The 23579-nt window shown below is 50.4% G+C and overlaps 9 protein-coding genes across 9 annotated transcripts; 5 read left to right on the top strand and 4 right to left on the bottom strand.

The window, feature by feature from the left end:
* Positions 1-1013: 1013 nt before the first annotated feature.
* On the top strand, positions 1014-2661 carry CPAR01_15287 (LysM domain-containing protein; the record flags this gene model as incomplete). The annotated part of the gene is made up of 3 exons (XM_060499536.1): positions 1014-1609; positions 1787-2494; positions 2568-2661. Coding segments are annotated over 3 exons (1398 nt in total), but the record flags the coding sequence as incomplete, so codon positions are not given.
* A 952-nt stretch (positions 2662-3613) lies between these two features.
* On the bottom strand, positions 3614-5578 carry CPAR01_15286 (uncharacterized protein; the record flags this gene model as incomplete). The annotated part of the gene is made up of 9 exons (XM_060499535.1): positions 3614-3998; positions 4053-4197; positions 4253-4401; positions 4460-4535; positions 4590-4728; positions 4781-4873; positions 4925-5145; positions 5207-5383; positions 5446-5578. 9 exons carry the CDS (start codon positions 5576-5578, stop codon positions 3614-3616), a joined length of 1518 nt encoding a protein of 505 aa, XP_060341967.1.
* Positions 5579-6865: 1287 nt separating this feature from the next.
* CPAR01_15285 (uncharacterized protein) lies at positions 6866-8603 on the bottom strand (the record flags this gene model as incomplete). The annotated part of the gene is made up of 3 exons (XM_060499534.1): positions 6866-7057; positions 7125-8099; positions 8160-8603. The coding sequence occupies 3 exons, from the start codon at positions 8601-8603 to the stop codon at positions 6866-6868; spliced, it is 1611 nt and encodes a 536-aa protein (XP_060341966.1).
* A 656-nt stretch (positions 8604-9259) lies between these two features.
* Positions 9260-10063, top strand: CPAR01_15284 (uncharacterized protein; the record flags this gene model as incomplete). Its single annotated transcript, XM_060499533.1, has 2 exons — positions 9260-9373; positions 9485-10063. The coding sequence occupies 2 exons, from the start codon at positions 9260-9262 to the stop codon at positions 10061-10063; spliced, it is 693 nt and encodes a 230-aa protein (XP_060341965.1).
* A 1720-nt stretch (positions 10064-11783) lies between these two features.
* Positions 11784-12456, top strand: CPAR01_15283 (uncharacterized protein; the record flags this gene model as incomplete). Its single annotated transcript, XM_060499532.1, has 2 exons — positions 11784-11913; positions 12026-12456. The coding sequence occupies 2 exons, from the start codon at positions 11784-11786 to the stop codon at positions 12454-12456; spliced, it is 561 nt and encodes a 186-aa protein (XP_060341964.1).
* Positions 12457-12835: 379 nt separating this feature from the next.
* CPAR01_15282 (repetitive proline-rich cell wall protein) lies at positions 12836-14222 on the top strand (the record flags this gene model as incomplete). The annotated part of the gene is made up of 4 exons (XM_060499531.1): positions 12836-12967; positions 13023-13190; positions 13267-13602; positions 13671-14222. The coding sequence occupies 4 exons, from the start codon at positions 12836-12838 to the stop codon at positions 14220-14222; spliced, it is 1188 nt and encodes a 395-aa protein (XP_060341963.1).
* Positions 14223-16296: 2074 nt separating this feature from the next.
* Positions 16297-16629, bottom strand: CPAR01_15281 (uncharacterized protein; the record flags this gene model as incomplete). The annotated part of the gene is made up of 1 exon (XM_060499530.1): positions 16297-16629. A coding segment is annotated over one exon (333 nt), but the record flags the coding sequence as incomplete, so codon positions are not given.
* Positions 16630-18441: 1812 nt separating this feature from the next.
* Positions 18442-19180, top strand: CPAR01_15280 (UVI-1; the record flags this gene model as incomplete). The annotated part of the gene is made up of 3 exons (XM_060499529.1): positions 18442-18639; positions 18718-18963; positions 19055-19180. The coding sequence occupies 3 exons, from the start codon at positions 18442-18444 to the stop codon at positions 19178-19180; spliced, it is 570 nt and encodes a 189-aa protein (XP_060341961.1).
* A 512-nt stretch (positions 19181-19692) lies between these two features.
* On the bottom strand, positions 19693-22098 carry CPAR01_15279 (uncharacterized protein; the record flags this gene model as incomplete). Its single annotated transcript, XM_060499528.1, has 7 exons — positions 19693-20445; positions 20498-21067; positions 21116-21338; positions 21390-21545; positions 21597-21686; positions 21734-21863; positions 22032-22098. The coding sequence occupies 7 exons, from the start codon at positions 22096-22098 to the stop codon at positions 19693-19695; spliced, it is 1989 nt and encodes a 662-aa protein (XP_060341960.1).
* Between the last annotated feature and the right edge of the window lie 1481 nt (positions 22099-23579).

The following is a 23579-nucleotide window of genomic DNA, read 5'->3' as shown; positions in this document are numbered from 1 at the left end:
GAAAATAAAAAGGGAAAACTAAAAAAGACTGGAAGTTTCGTTTGATGATGGAACAAAATTATGGGCAAGTAAAATACCAAATGAGTGGCAGCTTTCAGCGCAGCTTCACGCTCTTGAGATTTGAGAGGGAGTCTCTTCTAAGTGAGAGAAGGACAGAGCGGGAGGAGGAAGGGAATAATGTGCAAGGAGTGTCTCTTTTTCTCTAGTTTAGCCTTCTAATTATCTTCTCTTGAAGCTCCGTCCATTCCGAGAACCTGATCTACTGGCGGTTCTGCAACGAGCCTCGGAGAAGAACCTCATTCGCCCCTGTCTTGCGGATGGATCACGACTTGGTTCCAGGCCGGCCATGGCTGATGATTGTTGCTGACATTTGCGAGCAGCAAATTAGTTATCTCCACCATGAGCAGATTCTTCAGCGAGAAACGAATCGTATAAACACAGCGCGCTAAACGCGACTGCATCACGAGGCTCGAGAGGATAACCACGATGATTGCTTTAGACCCAAAACGGCAACTGAACCCTTGCAACCAAAGTCTGTTGGAAGTGAAGTTGTTGGAACAGGGTCCAAAAGAACCCATTCCCATTTTTTTTTTGACTAGCTGGCCTGCCGGCCCGCTTAGGTTAGACACTTGGCGGTGGACAGCTCGTCGGAGAACGTCCGGTTGGTGCCTACGGATAGATCAACTCGAGCGTGTTGGACCAACACAGCCGACACGACCAACAACCAACAAGCCGAAGCTTGTTTCCATACACCTATTCCGTACCCACTCAGGCATCTCTAATGTCGGTGCAGCAAGGATTTCACTCTTACTGCTCCATGGTCATTTGTACGCCCCTCCGGTAACAGTAGAGCCTTGCCGGCGCTGACATCCGAGATGTGTCGATAGGTGAAGCCGACGATGCGGACCCCGTACACCAGTCTCAAATAGTGTGACATTTCCGACTTGGCAGACCCGCACGGCAGCGGCTCGTTAAGTTTAATCGAGGCAACAAGCTCTTTGAATGCAACAGGGCTATGGCTCCACTATCGTTCATACTCAGACCATGGCAAATCTGGACCTTGCAGACGACCAGGACTCGGCATCAAAAAGCCGCACTTCGAGCTGGGCGAGTTCACTCCGGCTCGACAACTGAGTCCTTCTCGTCTTGTTTCACCCATCCATTATCTTACCGGCCGATTCCTACGCCGCGAACGCTTCCCCCATCGTCATCAGATATACTCAGAATCAGGAAAAATGAAGAATTTCAAGGGTGTGGCTTTTTTGGTCATGGTCTTCGCCCACCGCGTTGTGACCGATATCCGCCTTGCCAACATCCCCCCTGGCACTCCCGGCCTCAACGACACCTGCATCGGCGTTCTCAATCAAGACATCAACTGCAACGAGTCTTTGACCTGGGCGACTGAGATCAACTACTATTACGACAGTGACACGATTAACTCGCTGTGCACGCCCACCTGCAGGGCTGCTCTCGGCGTCTATCTCGATGAGGTGAAGTCCGCCTGCGAGACGAGTCGTTACACCGACGACAAGAATGGGCTCAGCTATCACGCCGGCTACGACGCCGAACTGGCCTGGGAGAGATTCAACGTCTTGTGCGCGACGAACGCGTAGGTTCTCCTCTCCTTCGTTTCGACCCATTTCTGTACATCTCTCTCTCTCTCTCTCTTCGTATGTGTGTTTTGGTGCGTAGGTGTGTTTTATGCTTTCTTCACTTCACATGTGTTTCACAAGAAGGAGCGGCGTGGCATCGTTAAGCTGAAGGCTCACACTAAACGAAAAACAAGTGCAGGTGAGAATTGTAACCTGGTCATCGGAAAGCTTGCCGGCATCAACCCGGAGAACCAGCAACGCACCGGCTCGTCGGACCCCAGCGTGATGTGCAATGAGTGCGCCCTCTCTGTCATAAAGACACAGGTTGAGGCTCCCCTGGCCTCAAACGCCGACCTGGCGAGTGGCCTCAGCATGATCGCCTCGTCCTGTAAGACAACCGTCAACGTCACACCTCCCCCGTCTGCAAGCCCTGCCTGGGTGAGTGTCATGGACACGCCCGTCACGGCTTCGACGGGAGCTCAGGCGGCGTCGCCTTCATGCGCCGGGACAAAGTACACCATTAAGGCCGGAGACACGTGCCAGTCCGTTGCGGAGCAGCAGAGCATCGACACAGTTCAGCTGCTGGCCGCGAACAACCTTGTCGCGAATTGCTTCAACTTCCCCACGGCCGCCGGGAGCACGCTCTGCATCCCGACCGCGGCCGTCTGCAAGCCATACGTGGTCAAGGCAGACGACACCTGCACCACAATTGCGAACTCGGCAAAGGCCACCTGGGCCCAGATTGTGTCCTGGAACCCGGAGCTCGGCCGGTCTTGTCAAAACGTCGCACGATATGTCGGCTTTGTTGTGTGCGCCTCCAACCCAGGCGGCAGCTGGGTCGATCCAAACCCCCAGCCCACGGCCACGACCGGATCGGGCATAACCGCAACGTCTGACATTGAGTAAGTGAGCTCCAGCAAGTTGCTTGCGGCTACGGACCCTGTGATGAGTTACAGCTAACAAGGCTTTCAAAAGCACTGTCTTCACCCTACCCATGACTCCAATTCCTATGAATAATGGGTTCACCACTGTGGGCGCGATCCCGATTTGGGCCGACGAGGAACTTTGAAGTGACCAAATCAGGCTTTGCCCGATATCTCAAAAGCCTCCTCGGAGCATCTATCATGCAGTCAAAAACCACAACTGACAGAAGAGAAGTACTCAGAATTTGTCTCGACAGGGCTTGAGCTACTTGTACGGGAGAACGATGACGTATAGCAGGCAGCGAGAAGGAGAACACCGTCAGTCCCAATTAGATCTCAAAGGAAGTGACTTATATCCAGTAGGTGCTGCGGCACATCATCGAGAATATACTATAATAGCTTTGTCATTCCGCGGCTGAGGATTTGGCGTTTCGAGAGACTGAATATAGAGGATCGTATTTCAATATTAAGGTGTCTGCTATCGTCAAGTATTATTCTAGCCTCCACAATTACGAATGAGTATCCCCTGGGTTGAAGGGGTCACAAGCTTTGAAAGGTCGGTAATGACATGCAGTGACACATATTCGATCACAATATTCTCTGCTAGGAATTCGAAGGATGATTATCTGTAGTGGATCCGTAGAATAATCAGTCAAGAGTGTTTCAAGATGACGAAGGATCATGAGTATTGTACTGCATTTTATGTCTGCCGAAGAGGATAGTTGGTAAGAGTTGGCAGGAGAAGAGAAATGGATGGAGGATGGGAGTTGAGGGTACGTACCCAGAACCAAGGTGGGGTATGTGCTCCAAGTGCACTGTCCACCAGCCACGTCCGATAGAGTTTCTAACCTTTTGGGGCGCGGACATGCGGGGCTCAGGACCCGGTCATTCTTAACGCAACGTCTGGCTTTCATCGCTCATTCAACTATCTTTCACCCAGGGCAGAATCTCTAATAGTTTCGTCGGTAAGACCTGTATATCGGACAGAAACCCAATCATAGGGGCGGATGCCATCCACTTCTCTCCACGACCGAAACTGAGCTGACCAAAAATTCAACTTGCAATCCAGACGTCTCCCCATATTTGTAAGTCCCCTAATTAACTCGTGTTGGTAGAGGCCAATGTAGGCTTCTTCCTAACAATCTTTCCTGCCTCGCCCGTCGTATCTAGCTCAAAGCTCTGCGCAATATCTGTTCCTATAATCACGCCATCGGTATGACTCATTCCATCAAAGATCTCATCAATCTCCTCTAGAGTTCTGCCCTTTGTGTCAACGAACAACCAACTCGCAGTAGCCAAGATTGCGAGGTTCCACCCGCCGTTGATGGCAAAGTACCGCCAGCCAATCTTCTCCATAGCTATCGGCGCTGTGTAGAGATTGAGAAAGCTGAAAGCATAGCCAATGGCCTGAGAAATTGCCACACCCTTAGACCGCTGTGAGTATTTCAAGATCTCGGGTGGATATGTATAGGCAAGGAGCATCCTTCAATCGTGTTAGCTTGATCTGCATCGTCTTCGAGGCTATGACGAGGCTTACCAGCTGAAAGACACGGCCAAAAGAAATAAGCCCACAACAGCGATGGCGCCAATGGCATATCGATGGTCGTCGGGATGTTGGTCTGCAAGGTACGAAAGGCCGGAAAGAATAGCAAAGAGGACGACAGTTGCAGCTGTGCCAAAGACTAGACATATAATGTGAATCACACGCGTCACACGGATTCAAGTAGCAAAACTTACTAAGAGCCTTACGAGTGCCGATCTTGTCAATGACGAAGACGCCGGCAAGGCTGCAAAAGGCGTTCCATAACAGTAGGCCCATGTTCACCTGGATGATAGTACCGTAGTTTTCAATTCCTAGTCCGGCAATTAGGAAGGATGAGAAGTATCTGGGTGTGCATAAGTTGGCGGCAGCTCGCGCATCATTGGAGGGACGTGTAGACTTACAAGATGGCGTTTGCCCCTATAATTTGATAGCAAATGTTGATCAGCACGGCGATGACGAATCTTTTCAGATTGGAAGCTTTTGTTAGATGTTAGTCTGAGACCTGAATGGAGGAACAGGGACCCGCTTTACCAGGCGCGATGAGTTCTTTCCAGCCACCGTCGTGTTGCTCTTCATGTTCCAAAGTTCCCATGATCTCCTGAGTCTCTGCAATTACCAAGGGATGTTGGCGATCTCCGTTGGCATGCAGACGAGCGAGAATTTCGATGGCCTAGACAGTTTAAGACACGAACATTCGGCGTATATCACATGCAGCTACCTACTTCATCAGTACGACCCCTGTGGAAGAGCCATCGTGGGCTCTCATCAACGAATGGTAGGAGGCATAGAGCAAGGACAGACGGCACCGCTTCTCCCTTTATACAACAAGTCAGCTACGGTCTGCGTCGTCTTCAAAAGTCACTCACAAGCATGATTCCACGCCATGCCCAGTTTGACTGCTTATCCCATATCCCTAAAAAGATGCATGTAGTGAAAAAGGCGGTAAATGGCGCGGAGACTAGCACGGCGTTGGCCAGCATTGATTTATATCTGGGCGCTCCCAGCTCCATAATCCACATGGGCGGCACAGAACCGTTGATCAAAGTAGCAAAGCCGATGAGAAAGCGACCGCAGACGAGTTGTGCAACTGAGGAACATGTGTGTAAGTGAAGGTCCTGGTGAGAGAGAAGCCGACATGTCGCACTCACCTTTAGTTGCGGATGCTTCTAATATGACGCCTATGATGATGCTCGTAGCGCCTAGCCCAAGACCAGCCTTGCGCCCCCAGCGATCGACGAGGTGGCCAACAACGGGAGCGCCAACGATGCACCCGGCGCTGATGATGGCAGCATTGAGACCGACCATATCACTATTGAGTTCAAAATCTGTTTCAGTTTGTCAACTAAGGTGGCTCGTTTTATACCAGATGTGATGTTAGTCAACCCACGTTGTCGGTACGGCACGACGGCGTTCAGGTTGTTGATCATGGCGGCATCGTAGGAGATAATGCAAATGCTGAAAACTGCTTCGCAAAAGATCAGCGCATACGAAAGAGTACTGCCCAGTTTCAGCGAAGCCATAGTAGCGCAACGTGTTTCGAATGATCGTGTCTCATTGATTTCGATAAAAGTATTGATGAAGCACTGGCATTGCCTGGGCTTACAAAGATGTAGCAAGTGTAGATAGCCTCAACTAATGTGGGGTGGAGACGACACCCGACATGGGCTCTTTATATAGCCATAGCTTCAACGGCTTTGGAGTAGAGCACAGCTTGCCTCTTTCGGACCCCCCCTCGACTCAGCTAGATAAGCATAGTATACGGCAGAGCCTGGCATTAATGTCCAGGGTCAAGGAAGAGGAAGCCGTAGCTATTCCTAAGTTATCGCAACTTTTGGAGTGGCTTGCCCGCAGAAGACAAGTAAATCTGAGCACACCTGGCAGCTTATCAGCGAGAGAAGTGCCTACGGTCCAGCTTGAGCCAATCAGGGAACCGTGGTTGACGTTTATCAATTCCATCGGTGTATTTTCCCCGGATTCCCCGAACTTTCCCAGGCGCTGAAATTGGCCGGGCACTGCCAATCATCTATGAGTGTCGCTTTATGCCGTGCTTTGCTATCGCACTCATCTTCGACAGACTGTCCCCGATTGCTCGGATTGAATAATGATAACCTATGATAGGACGGCTATTGAGTGCATCAGTTCCGAATCCGCGAGAGAGCAGCATTGGGGTTGTTTGACACCGAATGCCTGAGGGCAGAAAACTGGGTTTCCATGAGCGAAGCATGAGGTCGATCTGTAACGCATTAACAAATGGGTCTTCTATCCAGACTATTACAAACCCGGGATATCGATTGGCAACAACTAGCATGCACCCTCAAAAAGGAGGGAGAAGGTCTCTGTTCTTCTCAGAACGCCACATATACTATTCTAGCTCGAGGTATCTCAGATTCTCATGGCTGGCTGTAGTCAGTAGAGATAACGATAATATCGACGCCGATATGGCACATTAATGATCACATGAGTTTCGTGAAGGCAACTTGACCAATCTAACTACGAGAGCCGGGCGTATCTGGCCACAGAGTGGTGTGGCCGATTACTTACATAAAGACAGGATTTGGGCGGGCATTCGGGCGTCGGGCATGGGGCCGAGGTCTGTCTTGCTGTATGTCTGGAAAGATTCGGTTGGTAAGCGTTCGATGATTGATTAAAGTGAATCATGGCATAACAGTGTCGCAATCAAATCCAGTTCAGTCCTCATGGTTGATTTAGTTGCTTACGAAGAACGCTGTATATTGCGAAGAAGCAACCCCCACCCCCCTTTCCCAGGGACTCACTGGAAAGTTCGCCCGGAAACACTATTTACACGTTTACTGGAAGTTTTCTATAGCTACTTTACTATTGACGTCGTACTTACGCAGCTCGTCTTCAGCTTTCAAAGCAGCAGCTTGAATGATGCCCTTGGTAGTACTAGTCCGGGGCTTAAACTCCACCGTAAATGGCAACGGCCTTGGGGCTGGGCTATCATTAAATGCAAAAACATCCAGCTCCTTGGAATTTCCCTAAATTGAGTCAAATCATCAGCAACTGATCAATTGGCGCATTGCGGCGAATCCGCAGTTCACTCACATGTTCATCGGTAGATCGCATTTTGAATGACCAAAGTAATCCCACGATGGTAAACCAGATACCTTGTTCAGCAAGGGGTTGCCCACTACAAAGGCGTCGACCCCAACCAAATGTGAAGATGCCCTTTTTGCTAGGATTTGGCAGTCGCTCTTCCAAGAATCTCTCAGGTCGTACCTCATCGGGGTAAGGATAGTCTCGTGGATTGCGATGGATGGCCCAAAGGTTTCCAATGATCGAAGTACCTCTGGGAATAAACATCCCCTTGTAGAAATCGTCGTAAACAGGTGCATGAGGAGGACCTCCAAGTGCAATCGCGGCTCGCCAGCGAAATATTTCCGTAAGAAGCGCCTTGCAGTATGGAAGAGAGTCCTCATCTGCCCAACTAGGGGGTTCGCCTGCCAGGACGCGATCAATTTCCTCCTGTGCCTTCTGCTGAACGCGCGGGAAGGCACACATGGCGAAGATGAAGACGATGATGGTGGTCGTCGTGGTATCTACGCCACCTCCGATCAAATTACCTGTCAGACTGGCGATTTCTTTGGGAGATAACTTGTTGTTGTTCTCCTGGTCCTGAATGAGACGCTTGGAGAAGCTATCCTGTTCAAGTTGAGCCCCTTCGACGGTAAGGGCATAGAAGTATTTTAGCAATTTTTGCCCCTCATCCCATATCATGGAAGGAAACGGGTAGATACGTTGAGGAAGCTTGCTGATCCATGGATAGGCTTCGACTAAATATTGAGCCGGTGCGGAAAAGCCAGCCCCTGTCTGCACGAATGATAACGCGAGCTTAGCAAGATCGTCATCCATCGACCGAACCCGACGGCCCCATCCGATAATGGCGGCAACTGAGCATGCGTATCGCTCAATAGCCGAGACGAACTGCTGGGTCTCCATGATATCACGAATCAATATCTTGGACTCGTTGGCCTGGAATGTTCGGTGTCCCCGAACGGCTTGGCTGCCAACTACGGTATGCTGAAAGGCCGTCAATAAAAGACAACACAGGTAGCAACGATATCGCTATAGGCGACTGACCGTGATACGTCGATGTAAACGCCATTTGTCTCCATATACGAGGCTGGTCTGATTGTTTTCTGTTTCGTCAAATGCATCGGCTAGGTAGGAATGTGGACGCGACGAATAGATTTGGGCTCGTTTGTCCAATAAATCCGATGCTGCCCAACAGTCGTTTACAACGATCGTCGGACGGTTTCCCGTCCAAATAGTGATCAGAGGGCTATCATATTCCTTTGACCATTTCTCAAAGATGAGATAGGGCTTCGCTGCGGGCACACGCCCGATGTTTCCAACGATGGGATATGGGAACGGACCGGGTGGCATGCGAGACCTCAAGTACAACACACGACCGTAAGAAACAAGAATCCATAACAGGAGAACGATGATGGGTCCTGATATGGAAAAGGCCGCCAGGCGCAAAGGGCTGTCCCAGTTTGCTGGAAGGTAATCCGAGAGGGACATTGTTTGTATTGGAATAAGTCGACAATAGCCTCTTGACGCTCGACTTGATCAATCTCGAGTCTGGGAACGCAAACGAGGTGAGCCTCGCTTTCTTATTTCTGCACTTCACTTCCTCTTGATGAGATACAGACGGGTCAAAATCTCCACAAGAGACGGATGTCAACTTCTGGGTCGGCCGAGGGTTCCGCTGCCCCGGGATGGCTTCTTTTCGGGCTCGGCCGAGACTCCCGTTGCAGTTCCATCACTGTCAGTTTGAGGTCTCTGATCGGAGCCACACGGTTCCGTCTCGATCCAAGTGACATCTGCTACGCGCTCGCCATACCTCGTTTTGCTGCCACTAAGCCCCCACCAAGATCCTCTCGTAAGGTAACTAACTACACAGTGGTATGAACGGAGGAACTTTCTGCCGCTTCGGGCCTGGCAAAGATAGTAAACTAGTAAACTTGCAGAGCGGGGCAGGCGGTACCTGCTGGGAAATGTGCCGGGAGGGGCGATGGAGAGGGGCATTCCCACTGCTGCCCTATGCTATGTAAATCCTACCCCGCTCCCCACTGGCGTCTAGGTAATTTGCCTTTGTGCCTGCCTACCTACCAGACTCCAGATCTTCGCTTCTCTTTATCGTATAGACAATTGAATATACGATTTATGCAATACACATGGCTGGTAGATTGCGTGACTACGTACCTGCTCACCCTCAAGTCGAGCTGCATGTGGCTGCAGGTAATGCCGAGAGTCCAGACGACAGAAACGCTGCGCTCCCGCCTCACAGCGTCCGTTGTCATTAGGTTTGGGGGCCAGAACTGTAAATTGAATCCATGAGCTGTCGCAAAGTGGGAACGATGTGGGGAGAAGGTCCTCTGCATGGGATGCTTACACGATAGAAGGGAAGACGGCAGAAGCCATCATCTGAACCCAACCAAACTTCCCTCGTCTCTTCTTCTCTCCGCTTCATCCAACCGCCCAGTGTGTTCTTCCCTCAACCTTGGGTTCACGATGTCGATGGCTCGCTCCAACTTGCCTGCCTGCTCGTCACTTCTCACCTCTTCGTGCCGTCCTTGGTTCCAATATTCCCCACTTCCTCTCCACACATCCCTGTCGACGATGCCCACGCCAATGTGCATCATGCATCGGATTTGGACGCCTTACTCAACCCACTCTTTTCTCGCGCTCAACCCCTGTACCCGGCCCGGCGTCTTCTCGTGCATAGCGACTGGAAGCCAGTTCCTGGTCCTCGCTTTGGTCAAAGTCTGGGCAACCGTGCCGCTCCCGAGGCGTCCATCAACATCATCATCATCACGCCAGCCATCTTTGACGACCACTGCGGGGCTCCTACCGAAAGCTGTGCCGCTCTGTTGCCAGGGAAGTCCTTTGCCCGGAGACCTTGCTCTACTGTGTATGTAGAGAAGGATGGGCACCCATGGCATCGGCTTGCCAACTGGCTTACTTCCCAGAAGGTCTGACGCACCTGACCATTGGGAATTCCCTCAGTACCAAAGTTCTCCAGACTCAATTGCCTACCTCTATTCCCTGTTCTGCACGTCGTTGGCTGTCGTTCGGCAACGGCGGGCAGTGCGGGGAGCTGGGAAAAGAAATATTGACTACGCAAGTGCCCGAAGAAGAGCACGGCGCAGATGAAGCCACTGGCCCCTCGTCCGCAACTCCTCGTCAACCGTCAACACAAAATGGCGGGGCAGGCGACAACAATGCGAAGTAGCCAACTTCCTGCTGACTGTCAGCGCTCACCCATGTTCCATGGCGCCGCCCCGACGCGGCTTATTCGCCCAGATTCCAAGAGGCTGGAGCCTTTGCCGCATGTACCAAATGATCCGTTTGTCATAGCTTCGATTCTCGATTCCCAATTCTCGATGCTCAATGTTGTTGAGCCGCTCCTTGTCAGTCACTCCTGCTGACACGCGACTAACACACCCAAGCCATTATGGCGTGCTTTGCTTATCAGATAGCTTCTTCATCGACTCTAAAGTCGCCGGCGTCTCGCACCAGCAAATGCCTGCCCTCCCGGGGCCATGTTCCGGGGCTATCAGTATTAGCTGTTGCTATTCCTGATAGAAACCAACACATCAGACTTCAGTCTAGGGCGGCTGGTCCTAGCTGGGGCGAGTCAGGGGTACCCCGCGGGAAACATTGGGCCACTTGGACGATCACTGGATCGTGCTCTGGCAATGGCGGCACTTGGGGAACTTGTGCCGAGCTTTGGTTGTCAACCTACGAGCACGCCAGCTACACGGGCAACAAGCTGCTTCACGTCTTGGCTGCCAATTGGGCACAGTCGGGCAAAGGCTCAGCCCGCTCTATTTAACCCGACGATGGGTTTTTTTTTTTTTTTTTTTTTTTTTTTTTTTTTTTTTTTTTTGAGTATTTCGAAGGATATGCATCTTCTAAGCAAGGCTAGTAAACGGATGACCGAGGTCTAGTTTGTAAACATTATTTTTCTTGGAATTTGCCCGGCGCTGGCCTGATTACCGCTGTCCCGGCTCTTTTCCAGAATTTGGCGGCCACACCAAAACAAGTTTTGTGCTCATTCGGAGCCGGCCCCTGGATCTGGTTGGACGCGTTCCTGTACACCAACGACTTGGACTGCATCACTGGTGCGTCTCTTCATTGGATGTTTCCCGCAAGCTGCAGGTCTTGAGCTTGGTGCCACGACATGGACACGAGCCCCCCTCGAGGGCACAGCAAGCATCGAGCTACGTCTGTCCGACATTGAGAAACTTATGCGCCGGTCGAGTCCGCCTCATACCCAGCTTCTGACGGCGGAAATTTAATCAAAAGTAGATGCGGCTAGAAAAGAACTGACAGCGCAAGACTCAACATCTATCAGCAATACGAAGACGCCGCTCCTTGCTGGCGCTCGACTTTGCTGCTACTCGGGTATACTTAATCGGTCGAGACTCAAGAAAGAACGCGGTTGTGTGAAGCAACTAAGGCACAGATGGTCCAAAGTGAGGGGGTTTCTTCGATCGCCAGCGAACATTTCCGTCACCTCGCGGCCTGCAGTGCTGCCTTGCCCGCCTTTTCAAGCATCTAGTCAGACAGGATTGACGAAAAGCCCTGGAAATGTTGGCTTCATGCCTTGCTCGCAGCCAGTGTCGTGTCAATACGGCTATCATTGGGCCAAGGGATTTCCAAAGCTCACCACATAAGACACCTGGATTATATTAAATGCCCCTCCTTGTGCCGTCATCATCAGTCGGCTACTACCGACACCAGCCGGCTAGGATGTCAAAGCCTGAGCTGACAGCCTTGACAACGGCATCACGGCCGGGGCAACATGGCCAGCCGGGGGATGGCGGTCTGCCTACCTAGTCGTCTTTCTGCAAGCTGCAATGCCATCGGCCCTAGTCAATACTCGCGCTCTTATTCGTTCAAGTCATCACATAAGCTACCCGTCTGACGGTCAAAAGCGACATGGGTGTCGCTGGACCTTGTCGAGCCTCGCCGTCCTCGTCTTTCGTTGTCGTCGTCCAACCTCGTCTCTTGGCTGCAGTTGCACTACGCACACCGGGTGGCGTATGCCTCATCTTCCGATTTCGAGTCAACCATTGCGCCTTTGGCTGCCGTGTCGCCATTCGGCCGAGACGAAGTCGTTCATCTATACACACCACAGGACTCGTCCTACACCAGCGTCCTCACCTATCCCATCGAGCTCTCCTCCAGCCACTCACTGAGCTCCAGGTTCTTCCCAACTGTTAGGCTGCATCTCCAAGATCGTCTTCCCTCGTATCACACACTTGGCGTACTTGTCCTCTACACCCTACCCAAGGTCCTTCTTCATGGATCAGGCCGCGGCTGGTCTGCTGTCCACATGGCCCAAGACTACTGCAAGCCGCAGTGAAGATCGCCAACCTCTGTTGGTCGACAAGCAGAGATGTCATCTCATCTTTCGCACTCTGCTTCCTCTTCTCCTCGCCCGTCCGCCTGCAGGCAGACCGGGTATGCCGGCCACCTGTTCATGGCCTCAAGATATAAGCTTACCCAGCCATCTCTTCTTTGCTCGAACCTTTCTCTTTGTTTCTCCATCCTCTTGCAGCCCTCACCAGCCTCTCTCCATCCCCCAGCCAACCACATATTCGTGATCTTGTGCTATCAAGTAACTCGTTCGTTAAGGTTACTTAAGAGACTCTCGCTCGAATTAAAGCTCTCGCTTCCTCCGCCCATCGTTTCAAGAGTATCTCTCGTTTGAAAAGCTCTCAATCTCACCTCCACCCGCAGCCATGAAGTTTACTACTGCTCTGCTGGCTCTGGCCGCCACCGCCCTTGCAACCGAGGACCACGACTGGGGTAAGGATAAGACCAAGACTATTGTCACGGAAGTCCTGACCACGTACACGACCGTGTGCCCTGTTGTAAGTAGACCTCGAGCCCTTTTTACGATGCGGCGTGGCTGACGTTCCTTGTTAGACAATCACCAAGCCCGGCGAACACACCACTCAGTATGAGACCATCACCACCACGTCCACCGTTGTAGAGAAGCATCCCACGACGATCTATGAGACCCTTCCAGGCGCCACTGAAGTCGTGACGGAAATCGATACTGACTACACCACCTACACCACCTACTGCCCGATTGTAAGTGGTCCCTCCAAGCAAAGCTTCCCAGCCAAAAGCTCCGAGCAAAGGGCATCCTGACTAACACTTCCTACAGACGGAGACGATCGTTGGCGAAGGCACCACTAAGACTGTTGTGTACACCACACTCAGCACCGTCATCGAAAAGAAGCCGACCAAGATCATCGAGACCGTTCCCGGCCCGACGGCCGTAGTGACGGCCACGGATGTCCAGCTTACGACCCTCACAAGCCTCTGCCCGGTCACGGAGACCTACACCGAGGGTGGCAAGACTTGGACCAAGACGTACACCACCACATCCACCATTGTGACTCACGTTCCTACCAAGGTCTGGCAGACTGAGAAGCTCCCTGACGTCACCAAGACGGAGAAGGACGTCGAGTATACCACCATCACTTCTCTTTGCCCTGTGGTGAGTCTTGAGAACCCCTTCCTTCAGCCAAGACTTCCCGGACCTCCCCGAGCTAACATGATGGCCAGACCGAGACCAAGACTATTGGCGGAGAGACGGTAGTCGTCACTTACACATCTACCTCAACCATCGTCACGGAAGTTCCCACCAAAGTGGACGTCTGGACGACCGTAAAGACCACTCAGCATCTTTCCACAGAAGTCTACGAGACCATTACAAAGCCCGTGACGACTTATCAGACCATCGAGCACGGAGAGACGGTTTGGATCACTGCCACAGGCACCAAAACCATTACCGTCGAGAAGGTCCACACCCTGACGGAAGTCATTGTCGAGACCAAGACGGCACACGTCGAGGTCACCCAGGCCGTGACCGTGGGCGGCGAGAGTGTCGTGACGCAAAAGTCATGGGTCTACATCACCGTGTCGGGAACTGTGTACGCTACACAGACCCGGCCTGCCAGCACCCTCGTCGTCCCTACAACAAGCGCCGTGACCCTTCCCCCGGTCACGGTGTCGAGCCAGGCTCCAGTGGTTGTACCTACTGCTGCTGCCGACGCCCGCAGAGCGCCGGGAGCTGCCTTCCTGGCTGGCCTCGTTGGTGCCGTTGCTCTCCTCTAGACGTTTGGTCCTGGAAGATGGACCATCTGTTTCTGGACTTTTCTTTCTCTCGTTTTACTTCTCTGAGGGCAACGATGACCTCATTTCTACACTAATGCCCGTCTCTTCTGGGGCGATTGGGCCTTTAATAATGGACCGCATCCATACGACTTTGACGACAAGCTCAATGCTACGACGGCACGGATATACAGATATACCCCTTACACTCACTGATGATTAACCGGTAAAAGGAAGGACTGGAATGATGGGAAGAAACACATGGCATCCAGATGACTGGAGTAATGATATCCCAGGAGAATGGTTATGGAGGGTAATTCTATTTGACAGCAGAAAGGTCGCGCAAAACTCTCTCAGAAAAGGGGTGTTCAAGGCAACTCCAGTTGCAGCAGACCTGGGGTTCACTTCATGTACATAGACACTTTTGACTTACAGAGGACTTAGGATTCAAAGGTGGCTATATGAGCCTTATCGATATAATGTAGCACATTGCATTTTCATACTACCTACTGAATACCTGCGTAAGCAAGAAAACATGGTATTCCGCTGATGCGAATGACTGGATGGTGACGACTGCTGGCTTCCCACCCAACCCCCGGACATCGTTGCGTTGCTCGCATTGTTTATGTGCTGGCCGTCGATCGGAGCGATGTCACCTCGTGTCGGGGATGCCCAATGTGACCTTTAGCTCTTGGCCCGCGCGAGCGGTGTGGTGCGGTGGTCGTAGTGTGGTTGTCAATTGCGGGAGGGGCTGGTGGTGTGGTGTAGTATACAGTGGGGTGTCAAAAGTTCGTATACACCCCACCATTATCCCTAATTACCCAACCTCTTGCATTTTTACCACTATACTTCGACTAGCCGTAGAACTATTAATTTTCTAATTTATATAGCGAAAGTATATATAAAAAAAAGCCCTAAGTTTACTCTTTAATATCGTATATACTAACTACGTACCTAAATTATTACTATAAGTTAGCGCGGTAAGGAGTTAATTAAACTCTAAATCTTCTTTAATAATATAGCCTCCTACGCTACCCTTAATTACTACTTAAACTCTTTTATATCTAACTTATTCCTCTTTAAAATAAATACTTCTAAATATAATCTACGTAAGTTAGACTTTATTATACGTTAGTAATACTTAATTAGGTTAAGGTTTAGTAAATATAGGGGCTATTTAAGCTAGGAAATCTTATAGGCTATAAGCTACTCTATTATCCGCTTTATAATATAAATAGGGGTATTATCCTATATAAAATAACGCGTATCGTTTACGTATAATAAATACCCCTCTTCTAAGTAGTCTATATAACTATTTATACTATACCCTTACCGTTAAGAGCGGTCGTTATGAATAAAGAATACTAATTTAAAGCAACTATCCCTTTATACTATTACTTATATTATAATAAATATATTCGCTTTAACGTAATTAATAAAGTTAATAAATCTCTTTTTCTAGCGGTCTTTTAGTAACCTAAATACCTATTCGGTTAGGGTAGAAGTATTATTCTAATAGGACGATTCGTTAAAGAACTAGGACTAAAATAATTAAGAATTAGTAAATAAATCTCTATATAGGGTCTTCGTACTAAACTATATACTACTATCAATTCTCCTAGGTTTTAGATCTAGTTTTTTATAAAATCGAGCCTTTTAGCTACTATTTTTAGTATTATAAAAGGTCTTTTTATAGCTCTCTATTTATAGTAGCTTACTTTCTTAAGAATATACTTAATAGTACTAAGGCTAGCCTAGCTTTATTACTTAGTAACTAGCTTAAAATACGGCTATTAGTAGTTAATTTAAGCAGATCTAATTATAAAACGTTTCTTTTTATTAAAAAAATTCTCTAGCTTTCTTTCCTAGGGTAGGGATTTAAAATCGGCGCTTAAATTAAAATAATAAACTATTTTTTATATTATTAAGTATAATAGGCTAAAAAGTAACGTAACCTCGTAGTAGCTCTTCCTAGTTATAATAAGTACAGTAATCGTCGCTTACTAAACTTCTATAAGTTTATAATTAGCCCTATAGCTTCCTATTATTCGAGAGTAAAAAGCCTATAAATTAGCCTCTATTTACTAAAGATATGGGATATAAAAGGAAAAGTAATGTTAAGGAGAAAACGCGTCGGCATGCGTATTAGTGGGGTATATACGAACTTTTGACACCCCACTGTAGTAGGATTGGACGTCATTTTTTGAGTTGGAAATGGTGGTAGGGGAGTGTGAAAGTCTGGGGAAATGGGTTCCCCGGTTTTTCGTCTGCTAGGTAGAATTTGCGGAGCAGTCTCCGCACCTCCGTTCAGTGCCCGGAGAAGCGGGGTCGTTTCTCGGGAGTTCGGTAGCGGGATAACCCGGATGTATGGGTCCGACTCCGGTAACGCCGTCACCACGGGAGAGTACCTGGACAAGTATCTAGCAGCTTTGGGATTCGGCGTCAACAAGCCACAATTTCACTACTTTTTCCCTTTTCTCTTGGCCACTAGCCGCCAGAGACTCGAAAGGGACACCGTTTCTCAGAGGAGGTTAATTTACCCGCGGTCAGGATCCGTTTCACACTTCTACTTCGCACAGTGACCGCATGCAAGCCAACACTGGACATCGTTCATCTCGGGACAAAAAAACACACACCGTAGAATCAAATCGCGCAACAAAAACTCTCAATCGTTGATTTTTCCCTACCTCGACTTCAGATTGTAGCAACACGCCGTTGTCGAGATATGCAAATCATCGGGAAGATCAGCACCCGCGGGCTCCACAGCGTGTCTGACTCCCACTGCCCTGGACTCGGAGGGACTCAGCCAAGCGGCCTCTTGGAATGCCCCTAACTGCCCGGCACGTCTCCAGCCCGAGATCTAACATCTCGTGCGGAGAAACACCGTTAAGCCTGAAGCGGTAAATCGGGTTTAAGCTAGTATACGTCCGTTCTGGTCGGTGTTGAAGACCCTGAGACCTGTGGCGGGCCATTTCAGGAACGGGACAAGGGGAGAGATGAAGTAGGCTGATACTAATTCGACGGCCCGGTGTAGCATCGAATGAATACATCTCTTAACAGAGTCGTAACAGGCTTCCTCTATGTCTCGCATCTCCGTCTGCCGTCTTTCGAATGCTTGAGCATGCGCGCTGGCGACACGGTAGACGACAGAGGTCGAAGTGGGAGGGACTTGACTGACGTCCAATCAACCTTTATCTCGGGATCTAGTCAAGCTTCCGCCCTAGCCCACGCCAGTGTCGAATGCCAAACACCAAAGTACGACAACCGTTCGGGAATGCTTATGCTTACATCAAGCACGGTTTTTACAGTCGCCGAAAGTGGGTTGGCTCCGGCTCTTAGAGGTTGAGCTTCTACTGCCAAGATGCCACCTACGTCGTCGTGTTGTCCCTCTCGCAAGCCTTAGCCGCGCTGCCTAAACGCTAATCTAGATCATACTTGGGTTAATCTTACGAGACGTTCCCTGAAGCGGGTATCTCTGTGGTCTTCTGCGGGACTAGGAGGAAGGCCAGTCGGAATCTTTGAGTGAAACCGTTGCAGATCTTGGGACCAGGAGATTGAATACCCGAGATGCTCGCTCCGCCGCGGTACCAGCCTTTGATTTGGGTTGCTGTAAGATATCCACTTTGAAGAATCCGGAAGGGAGAACTTTGAGATGTTGCCTGTTTAGGAGACAAGTTTCTCGGGCTAAAAAAGTTGGATCCGTTGCTGTCTCGGATCTTTAAATGTCTCTGATTACACACATACTAGGTGTCTTGGCAACAAATTGATGATGGCTCATCATTGAAGCTCTTTCGCCCAAGCCCGTGATTCTTGACTTTTATTTGCCAGGATTGCTCCGAATTAGCCTGGAATCAAAAGTTTTCAGCAAGATGAAGAGGTCTGTGAAGTTGCTGATCGTTCCTAATGGAGGAGCTTGGCAAACCTCGTGCCCAAGTTTGCTGGCATAAAAACGGCAGTGTAAGCCATGAGCGCGTCAAGATCTCAGTCGGCAGGAGAGGCACGCAAAATCTGCAGTTAATTGAAATTCAAGTTGAAGATGTATCTCAGGCATCGAGTTATTACCCAGAACCAAATATAAGAAGCTACTCATCTCCCGGCATTATCGCCATTCTCATCACAGCTCTCATCACCATCTCATCTTCTCGACATAGCCCAGCCCATCTTTTCCAAGCTGAACAACCATATTTGCAGCCCTTTCTCCCTTCGGTTCAAATCAGCAAACATGCAGTTCTCCATCCTCAAGCTCGCCGTCGCCGCCCTGGCAATTTGCAGCGACTCCGTCCTCGGCCAAACGACCCCAGCCCAAGTCGTCCAGAACATCGACATGGTCACCAAAAAGTCCAACGATCTCATTGCCCCCGCGCAAAAGATTGACCTCGTCAGCGGGCCATTGCTCGTCATCGGCCTGGGTCCTTTCCCGGTAAGTCGGGCCCCGTCTGTTGCCGCATAGGAACTTCGTCAAAATTCCAGAAGCTAACGTTATCTTTCCCATCCGCAGAAGATCATCACCGGCTTCGTAGATATTGTCAGCACCGTCACCACGGCGATGGCCCCAATGCAGGGAATGCCTCCCGTCCCGGCCGGCCCCCAGTCCGACGCCATCTTTGAGGCCTTCCGCGAGTTCGTGCGCATCCATCAGATGCTTCTCAACGTGCTCATCGGCAAGGCCGGTCTCTTTTCGACCGTGCCCCTCATCGGAGCGCCCATTGCTGCCGTCCTCAGACAGGTTGAAAAGGTCGTCGATGTGAGTTCCCCCTCTCCCGTCTGCCCCATCAAGAAGTCTCCAAAATCTTCAAAGATGTGGAAAAGTCTGGCTGACCCTCTTACGCCTTAAGTCTGTCGCCTTTGCCCTCATCGGTGCCGTGCAGAGCAGAGCCACCGACCTCCAGGTACAGGCCGGCATGCTCACCGGAACTATCACCACTACGATCGACCGCTACGAGGGCCTCAAGCTCAACTAAATCATCTGCTGGTTTACCTTCGAACGAATAAGGATGGGCTTATTTTGGACTAGGGGGCAGGTCCATTTCACTTCTTGATGCTGTCATAATGGAACGGAGCTTCTGAGCAGTACTCAACCGCGGGAGCTTGCGTTCAGCGCCATGGCAGTTGTATTTTTCTCAATTATCAACTTCTTGTCTAATAAAGCATGATTTCCATTCAGCGCAATAACTTTAACACCAATACCATCCTTAGCAACGAGGTGACTGCGTAATCACTGAGCTGGAGTTGGATCAAACATCACCAATGGAATCCAAGATAATGAGAGAGTCACTGGTGAACTGTTCAAACGAGGGAGACACTGTATACGAATTACCAAATGTGTATGTGCGACTACCTATGGCGATCCTCTATTGACATTCCGCGATCTCTCCGGTGACAAAGAACAAAAAGAACACCCATAGCCATATCGTTGTGAACGCTCAGTCCGAGTCGGATTTAACAGACAAGATGGACAACACTGTTGCTTTCCTTAGTTGCTGACTATGTCATGGAATGCCTTTCGACTGGCAGCATACGTCGCACCAACAGGGAACCCGCCGGGCACTCTCGGGAAGACTGAGCCATCGACAACTCTAAGCCCCTGAACACCATGCACTCGGAACTTTGAGTCAACACAACTGTCCAGATTTGTCTTGCCCATCCTGCAGCTGCCGGCTGCGTGATGGCTCCAAGTGTTATCCCGGATATGTTGCTCAAGTGAACGGTCTGCCGGGGGATCAATGACCTGAAAGGGCTGGTACGGCTCTCCAGTGACGTTCATGATGGACATGAGATGTTCAATGCCCTCGGAAAGAGCAGCAATGTCGACATCAGCGTCTTCTTGATAGAAGTTCAAGTTGATCTCCGGGGTCCCTCGGGGGTTGGACGATCGAAGTCTCACGGTGCCTGTCGGATTGCCGTTTTGCATCTTCACGACGGCCCAGAAGAAGGATGTAGGCGGCCATGCAACTTCGCTGAACCTGGGATAGTGACCGTCGAACACACCACCGGCCGCACCAAAGATGATGAGGTCGCAGTCCGCGTTTCTGGATTGGTTGCTACGATGCAGTATGAAGATGGGAGCAGCGGCCTCGCCATATGCACCGTAGCCGGCTTGCCATTGCGCAAGGCAGGGGTCTGTCTCGGGGCTACCAGGCGTGCATTGTGCGAAGGGGCTATTCTCCCATACGATGTTTGACCGAACGTTGATGCCCGCCTCGTAGTTGTCCTGCAGGAACTCGCCCTAAGAGGTTCATTAGCATGAAGAGAAGTCCTATGAGGAGGCCGATGCTTACCACGGCAGGAAGATCAACGACAACTGGGATGCCGAATCTCTCCAACTCTTCTCGAGGTCCGATTCCACTGAGCTTGAGTAGCTGAGGAGTGTTGAATGCACCACCTGAGATGATGACTTCCTTCTTGGCCCTGACAGTGCGCACTTGGGGCTCGACCGAGGGGTCGTATCGCTGATCGGCCTCATAAAGGCCTTCTCCAACCATAAACTCTACCCCATAGGCTTTCAAGCCAGCCTCAGCATTCTTCATCAGAATGCGAGTCGCGAGGCTGTGAGTGCTCAAGGTCAACGGGTATCGCTGCGTTCCATCTTCGCGTTTCGAAGCCAAAGTATCCGTGATGTAATCCCAGGGGCTGCTTCTGCGGCGGTTCTCGTCAACGTGTAGTGGAATTTGGTACAAGCCCGGGACTTCGTAACGGTCGCTATCAGCACGGTTCAGGTCTCTTTCCATCAGCTCGATGACTTGTTCGGAGTCGGGTGCTTCGATGCCCTCGGTCTGGGAGATGGCATTCTGGACCACACGAAGCACACCCGGGCGGTCGACAACATAAGAAATGTTGTTTCTGTTAGTCTAACTCCTGTTAGTCATGTAGTTATTGCGGTTGATAATTCCACTTACCGAAATATACCCATCAAAACCATGACCTGGCGTCCCTTCAGGCGTATAGGTATTTCTCTCAAGCTCGATAAACATTGATCTCATGTTTTCAGGGCCCCAGGACTCATCTCCTGTAACCTCGGCGAAGTGGTTCCAGTCACTGTCGGGTGGGAGAACCACATTCATAGCATTCGCTATAGCAGAACCACCAACCGTAGCTCCTCTGGGATAGTATATGCCAAGTCTAAATCGGTGGTTAATGACTTACCAAGCAACGGTCTGGTGCATTACTTACGGAGTTGCATCCTCGGGGGCATCAATGCCGTACCAGAGTGTGCCATTTGAAAGACGGTAGGTGAAGTAACGATCGCGACGGGCTTGAGTCTCATTCTGGTAGTGAGACACAAAAAATTGCCAGGACATGGCTGGGTCCTCCGAGTTGACATCCGCTCTGTGAAGTATAAGCACATAGCTTTGTATGTCAAGCGGTCTGGAAACTCACAAGCCGGGAATTTGTTGAAGAGGATCATCACCCATATTGCCTCCAGCTTCAATGAGAAAGACAGAATGACCCTCGCGTGCAAGGCTTGCGCTGGGAGATGTTAGCATTAAGAGGGTAGTCGGAGGCGATATCCTTACGCTAGAGTGCCACCTCCAGGTCCTGAGCCAACGACAACATAGTCATAAGCTGTATCGTTGAGAGGACTCCCAGCCGCGCTGCCACTGAGGAGTAGAAAGAAGGCGAAAGAAAAAAGCTTCATCATCGTGTCTGAAGAACGTTTGATTGCTGTGTTTGTGTCTGCCGTACTGAAGCAATGAACTACACTGGCTAGACAGTGCTCTTCTATATATCATGATGCTAAGACCTTTGCAACAGTGGTTTTTTGAAGTGTACAAAGCATCACCGCGAGAAGCATGTATCCAGCATTGGACGCACAACTTAGAAGCGTCGTCATAGTGTCTGCCAAGTTTTGATCATCATCGTCCAGGTCCTCATTGCGCATGCTGTGACAAACGCGAAAATTGGTGGCTGAGCAGGCCAGATCATGAATCCTTCATTGTGGCAGTCTGTCTTGTAAAACAAATGCCGGAACTATGGTGAGTTTTCCATCTGCGATGAGTTAGCAGGGTTCCAGTCATGTGAGGCTAAACCCATTGTTGACTCGCTGCTCACCAGCACAGCCTGCAATTTTCTACTGAGCGTTACTTGGCGGAGTTATGGTCGGTCCTTGGCGGACTGGTGAAGTTTAAAAGAATTGATGAGCTATGGTTGGCGGCCTTGGCGTAAGGCCCACTCGGAGATATTGTGGTCAGCTTACACCCTTTATTCCGACACCATCGTGAAGAAACGGCAATAAACTTTGATGTGCAATGCCTTCGTCCGAGTCCCTCTTCGCGAGGAGAGAACAAAGTCGCGCAAGGCTCTCAATTTGCCAGGTCCATCTCTTCACAGACTACCATGGGAACAGCGGGTAGTCTCGTCCAATCAATCCCCATATTAAGCTACCTAGTATTGCTGAGAACTCATGAATGCCCCAATAATAAGCAAAATGAAATGCGACAAGACAATGCCGTGCTGTCTACGGGCGCCAATATCGCCCGTTCTGTGAACTTGACTCGAAGATGATACAATACTAGTACGCATTATGGAGGGCGATGACATTGCGCAAGAAATTTGTTGACTCCTCGCCTGTCTAAGGCGGACATCAGTATAATAGACCTGCCCCCACTATGGGGTTATACATAGCGCCTCGACATGCTGCCAAGACGGCCGGGATGCTTGATGCGAGTCTTTGGACTTATACGAGTCTCTGCAAATAAACTGAGCACCCACCGCGCCGACAGTAACACCGGTATGGTCGGACGGCGAAGTGGGGTTCGGCCGCTTACGGGGGCCGTTCCGTCCGTCAAGAAACGTGACCCATAATTATCGGTGGTCATCAGCTGCCGGGCCGTGATGGGTGCGCTCGTTGGCTTACCTATGGGAGAGCGGACGAGAACGCAGGTTTTCCGATGAGCCCCTATGGTAAGGTATCGTTGTATGCGGTAGTGTAAGTCGTCGGAGCCGTTTATAGAAGCAAGCCCGGGAAGCTGGATGTTGTTGCAATTTCCTACTTACTTACCTACCTTTAAATTGTGGGTAAATAAAAGCCCCGCCAGGAAGACCTTGAATCGCCCATATCGATTACCGCAGAGCCTAGAAATTGAAATAAGTAGTATATTGATTACTTTCCTCAAGCGACGCGCCGGCCTTGGAGAATGAAGCTGGAGTGAAGCTCTTTCCACTAGCCTCGTTGACGAATTGATTTTCCTACAGCATCCTGAGGTCGCAAAAAGGCGGGGTTGGTGGCCGGGCTGGAGGGGCCGACTGGCCGGAAGGGGCAGTGCAGCCCACCGGAAGTGAGGGCGGGGTCAAGGACTGGAACAGCCCGACAATTGCACTTAAAAAGACATCATCTCGACACTGCTCACGATTGGAAGCTAT

Source organism: Colletotrichum paranaense (genome assembly GCF_030867605.1).
Source record: "Colletotrichum paranaense strain IMI 384185 chromosome Unknown Scaffold_18.1, whole genome shotgun sequence".
NCBI classification, from domain to species: Eukaryota; Fungi; Ascomycota; class Sordariomycetes; order Glomerellales; family Glomerellaceae; genus Colletotrichum; species Colletotrichum paranaense.
Note: the sequence above shows the minus strand (reverse complement) of the source record. Positions and strands in the feature narration are given on the sequence as shown.